At 37.5% G+C, this 6,000-nt stretch overlaps 2 protein-coding genes across 2 annotated transcripts; one reads left to right on the forward strand and one right to left on the reverse strand.

Annotated features, from left to right (window-relative positions):
* The first annotated feature begins 1,739 nt into the window (after positions 1 to 1,739).
* On the forward strand, positions 1,740 to 3,196 carry LOC113295234. The gene is made up of 2 exons (XM_026543585.1): positions 1,740 to 1,878; positions 1,965 to 3,196. The coding sequence occupies exons 1-2, from the start codon at positions 1,740 to 1,742 to the stop codon at positions 3,194 to 3,196; spliced, it is 1,371 nt and encodes a 456-aa protein (XP_026399370.1).
* Positions 3,197 to 3,811: 615 nt separating this feature from the next.
* On the reverse strand, positions 3,812 to 4,291 carry LOC113295235 (uncharacterized mitochondrial protein AtMg00860-like). Its single transcript, XM_026543586.1, has one exon. It carries the CDS (start codon positions 4,289 to 4,291, stop codon positions 3,812 to 3,814), a length of 480 nt encoding a protein of 159 aa, XP_026399371.1.
* Positions 4,292 to 6,000: the final 1,709 nt, after the last annotated feature.

The raw sequence follows: 6,000 nt of genomic DNA on the forward strand, positions 1-6,000 counted from the left end.
CTTGAGAATTCCTTGTTTCAGTGTATAAGGAGGTCTACTAGAAGGAGATACAGTTAGTTGTGGTAACAGTTCTTGTGCCACTTTATCTGAACTATAACTAGCTTGCACTTCCAGTAGCCAAGCAGGTTGCAGTTATGAAATGAGTTGACACTGTGATGAGTCAGAGTGTGGTACTCTAGATAAGGCATCAACCACCTTATTCTCAGCTCCTTTCTTGTAACAAACTGTGTAATTATACCCTAAAAGCTAGGAAAGCCACTTTTGCTGAACCATGGAATGCAACTTTTGTTCCATGAAGTACTTCAAGCTCTGGTGATCTGTGAAGATGGTAAAATGGTTTTCCATGAGGTAAGGCCTCCATTTAGTCACTGCCATTACTATGGATAATAGCTCCTTTTCATAGGTGGACATAGAGAGAAATCTGATTCCCATGCCTTTGCTGTAATAAACAATTGGTTGCTTTTTCTGCATCAAAATTGCACATATCCCCTGTGTCACAAGCATCAGTCTCAACCTCAAAAGACATGTTGAAATCAAGCAAGACCATCACTAGGGTGGAAGTTACAGCTTTGTGAAAAGATTTGTTCCATCTGGTATGAATTCTAACTTCCTTCTTCTACTTCCTAAAGTAAAGAATGCAAAAAAGCCAATCAATTTAGACCTATTGGTCTAATGAACTTTAGCTTCAAAGTGTTCACAAATATCATATCCACTAGATTGGGCAAGATTATACAAAAAATTGTTTCCCCCCAACAAGGTGCTTTCATCAAAGGCAGAAACATACAAGAACAAATTGTTTTAGCATCAAAGTTAGTTAATGAAATGGAAATCAAAAGAAGAGGAGGAAATGTGGGACTCAAAATTGATATTACACAAGCTTATGACTCTCTCAGCGGGGATTTCCCTTTTCAAGCTATGAGATATTTTGGTTTTTCTGAAAATCATATTCAATGGATTCATGTTCTGTTAAAATCAGCTAAAATTTATGTTTTAGTCAATGGAGGTCCAGTAGGCTACTTCAATGTGGGTAGAGGACTTAGACAGGGAGACCCACTATCTCAATTATTATTTGTTATAGCAGAAGATGTTCTCAGTAGAAAGTTGCATGCAATGGTGGAGGAAAAACATCTCATACCTATGGTTAACAGAAATGGAATTCAACTAACTCACATATTCTTTGCAGATGACATATTCTTGTTTTATTATGGAGACAAAAGGAATATTAGAAGACTTATGAAAGTTCTTGAAGAATACCAGCAAGCATCAGGCCAAATTGTAAGTTCATCAAAAAGCAAATGCTTTGTGGGAGGCACCAATGAATCAAGAAAAATACAACTAGCTGAAGAATGTAATATGCCTTTATCTTCATTCCCTGATAAATATTTAGGAATCATTTTGAATCCAGGGGTGGTCAAGTCTGCACAAGTGTGGGGATTTGTGGAATATCTTCAAGACAAATTAGCTGGATGGATGGGTCATCTACTATCTTTTCAAGAAAGAGTAATTCTAGTGAAATTTGTGCTAAACAGCATACCCATATATAGTATGTCAGTATATAAATGGCCTGCAAAAGTTCTGAAAGAGTGTGAAAGGATTATAAAGAATTTTCTTTGGTCAGGTGATGCTAACTCTAAAGTGGGATAAAGTGTGTTCTCCTCTGGCAGAAGGTGGACTTGGTATCAAAAATCTTAAAGTATTGAATCAAGCTTTACTTATGAAATTATGTTGGAAGATTCAAAATGGAGAAGAAGAATGGAACAAATAATTTAGAGCAAAATTCCAAAATATTAATGGAGATTGGATTACATATTACAAAAAATCCTCAATTTGGCCTGGTGTCAAGTGGGTTCTCACTGAAGTTCAAAATAATTCAAGATGGTTAGTTGGAGATAGTCATAACATATATGTGTGGCAAGACACATGGATAAAAGAAAAACCATTATGTGAAATATTTACAAATACAGATGTGTTGATAAACAATCCAAAGATTAAAGTTGCAGATTTTCTTCAAAATGGTGGATGGGTAATTCATTCAGATTATTCAACTTTCTTTGGAGCAAATGAACTTCCAGTGATTGATGATAAAGGTGATAGAAGGATATGGTGTGGTACTTCAACAGGTAAGTTCACAGTTGCTTCAGCTTATGAACTAATAAGGAATAAATTTCCAACATTGCAGTGGACAAAACAAGTATGGCATCCAAGCATCCACCCTAGCATCTCAAGCAGTGTATGGAAAATAGTAAGAAGAGTGGTCCCATCAGATGACAATTTAAAAAGAAGAAAAGTTCAATTGGATTCCAGATGCCCCTTTTGCAAAAATTCAGAAGAAACTCTAGAACATATACTCTGGTACTGTAACTTTAGTGAATTAATATGGAAACGGCTTGGAAGAATATTCAACTTTCTCAATCCTAATTCTCTGGAAGACATTCTAAAGTTAGCAAAAACAAAGAGCCCTTCTATAAAGGAGGTTTGGAGGAATGCTTCTTTAGTTACAATGAAAGAATTGTGGTTTTTGAGAAATAAGGTGGTATATGAGAATGCTGCAGTTAATCAAGAAAATTTGAAGAGAAGTATAATGAAGATGGTACAGGACTGTGACTGCATAATGAAACAATGTATGTGGAACTCTTCTTATGACCTATATGTTCTTAAATTTTTCAATCTCAGATGTAGAAAGGTGAAATCAATTCAGGTACAAGAAATTTATTTCTCTCTCCCAAAAGAGAATCAAATTCTTCTATGTTGTGATGGAGCTTCAAAGGGAAATCCTGGAACTGCAGGATTTGGATTTGTTGGAAGAAACAACAATGGTGTAGTAATAGTAGCTGCATCAGGAGGTTTAGGCACTGCAACTAATTTCTTAGCAGAAGTAGTGGCAGTGATATGTGCGGGTGAGTGGGCTATCTCAAACAACCTTTTTAATGTCATCTTTAGATCAGACTCAAATGCCACTATATCAACTTTTAAATCTGGGAAGTTGCCATGGATTGTTACAACAAGATGGAACAATATATGCTCCAAACTTCACTGGGATTTTGTTCACAGTTTCAGAGAAATCAACTTCTCTGCTGACACTCAAGCAAAAACGGGTGCGGGCTTGAATAAAGGAGAATACATTGTTTATACTGGAAGACCTCCATTTCTCAAAAAAATTGAAATTCCATTCTTTCCTTACTTTAGATTCCAATAATGTAAAAGCCTAGTTATAAAGGGCCATTTAGCCTAAAATATGGGCTTTGGTTGTATTTTTGAATATCTTTGGTTATTAGGGGTGTGCAACGGACGGACGGTTGCGGATTAGGGGTCACCCGCAACCAAACCGTCAAAGCTGCGGATTTGAAAAATCAAACCGTGACCGGCCCAATCACCCGCGGATTGTGCGGTCCGGTTGCGGATTAGGGATAAAAAAAAAAAAAAAAAAAAGAGATCTGGGCCTGTCTTTGGCATCGTGTTTTTAGTTGGTATTCGTTACTACAGTTGCGTAAAGCCTAGTGGAAGCTCATTTAAGGTTTTACTTTACTATTGAATTGAATTGGAAGCCTAGTGGAAGCCCATTTAAGCCTAGTGGAAGCCAATGCTATTGAATTGGGGTCTGGGCCTGTCTTATGTTATAAGGTTTTACTTTACTAACCTACGGTGCGGGTAATCCGCGGTTTTCAAAGGACAACCGCAACCGCAACCACAACGCGTGCATATTTGAGAATCCCACCCGTGTTCGGCCCATACGTCTTGCGGTTTGGATGAAATCCGCAATTTTGCGGACGGATACGGGTTAAATCCGCGGTTCCGGTTTTTTTGCACAGCCCTATTGGTTATTAATAAAATCTTTATTACTGAGCAAAAAAAAGGAATTTACAGCTCTCTTGAGAGTATCAAAAGCTACTTGAGAATTATTGTTCCAATGGAAGTTATCTTTCTTCAATAAGTCTGTCAAAGGCTTGCAAATGACCCCATAATTCTTCACAAACTTTCTGTAATACCCAGTCAACCCTAGAAACCCCATGAGCTCTTTCAAAGTAATAGGAATAGGCCACTGTAATATGAATTCAATCTTTATGGGGTCTGCTGCCACTCCTTCCTTAGAAATAATGTGACCCAAATATTCAACTTTATCCTGACCAAAGGAGCACTTGCTGAGCTTGGAAAACAATGTGTGTTGCTTTAAGGTGCTGAGAGTGATTTCCAAGTATTTCAAGTGAGTGTCCATATCAGGACTATAAACCAAGATATCATCAAAAAACACAAGTATAAATTTCCTGAGATGAGGCTTAAAAACATCATTCATCAAGGCTTAAAAGGATGTTGGTGCATTGGTTAAGCCAAAAGGCATCACCATGAATTCATAATTCCCCTTGTGAGTTTTGAAGGCAGTCTTGTAAGTGTCTGGGGGGTATACTCTAATTTGGTGGTAACCATCCCTCAGATCAATCTTAGAAAATATCTTGGAACCAAATAACTCATCCAACAGTTCTTCAATTATGGGAATAGGATACTTGTCTTTGACAGTGGCTTCATTCAATCTTCTATAGTCCACAAAAAATCTCCAACTACCATCTTTCTTCTTAACTAGGAGAATTGGTGAAGAAAAAGGGTTGTGGCTGGGTTTAATTACACCTGATTTTAACATTTCTTGTACAAGTTGCTCTACTATCTCCTTTTGGATGTAAGGGATTCTATATGGTCATTGATTAGGAGGAGTAGTGAGTGGATTCAAGGGTATGTGATGGTCATGAGTTCTAGAAGGAGGTAATGTTTTAGGTTCTTGAAAGATAAAATCATATTTTTATAGCAAAGGCTTTATGGGATCTGGTATTTCAGTTTGCTTTTCACTAGCAATAATGGCGAAAAGATTACCAATCAATCCATGTTTGTTCTTCTTAAGCCACTTATGTAGAGCACTACCTATCATCATAGAGATTTGAGCTGTAGGAGTATTACCATGTAATTTAATTCTTTCTCCAGCTTTGGTGAAGGTCACGGTTAGCTTGTTGAATTCAAATAATATGGGGCTCATATCTCTCATCCAGTCAACACCAAGCACCATATTACAACCACCAAACTTCAAAAGTCTCATGTCAAGCTGGAATTCATGCCCTTGCATTTGCCACGTGAAGGAAGGGCACTTAGCATTACTGACCATTTTAGTACCATTAGCACCAGCTACCAATAGAGGAGTTGTAAGATTAATGTTCACTCCACATCTTGCAGCAGCTCAAGGATCCAAGAAACTGTGGGTGCTCCCACTATCTATTAAGATTGTTAGTGATTGCTCCTTGTTAGCACCTTCAATCCTGATGGTGTTGTGTGAAACATTTCCAGCTAAGGCATGCACTGATATCTCTACCTCTTCTTCTGTGCCAGGTGATAGTGGAGTATCACAAGGGGATTCTTCTCCAGATTGAGTTGATTCCTCTTCATCTGAAGCTAACATATGAATTTGTTGCTTTATATATTTATGTCCTGCTTGAAAAACCTCATCACAGTTGAACACAATCATCTCTCCCTTCTCTTCCTCATTTCAGCATAAGATAATCTTTTAATGGGAGGTGGGGAATTGGCAGTAGGAGATTGAGAAGTCTTAGTGAATTTTCTAGGACTTGTCACTGGAGATGGAATATTTCTTTGAGGATGGTGGCTGGGTACATAAAGTGGGGGTGGTTTGTAGGAAGTTCTTGTTTTCTTAGTTGCATTTTCAATGAGTGCCTCCTGCATTCTTGCTAGGTAAACTGCATTTGCTAATGTCTTGGGTGAAAACATTTGTACATGTAGTCTTAGCGCATCCTTAAGGCCACTGATGAAACTAAAAGTGAAGTAACTTTCTGTAAGATGAGGATATTTAGCTAACATCAATGCCTTTAGTTCTTCAAAAATTTCTTGATAATCCAGGACTGAACCTAATTGTTGAAGCTTATTAAACTCTCCTACAATGTCATCATGACCTAATTCTTGGAAATAAAGACATATATCTCTGAGAAAATCTTCCCACATCACCAC

The sequence above is a fragment of the Papaver somniferum genome, chromosome 7 (genome assembly GCF_003573695.1).
Source record: "Papaver somniferum cultivar HN1 chromosome 7, ASM357369v1, whole genome shotgun sequence".
NCBI classification, from domain to species: Eukaryota; Viridiplantae; Streptophyta; class Magnoliopsida; order Ranunculales; family Papaveraceae; genus Papaver; species Papaver somniferum.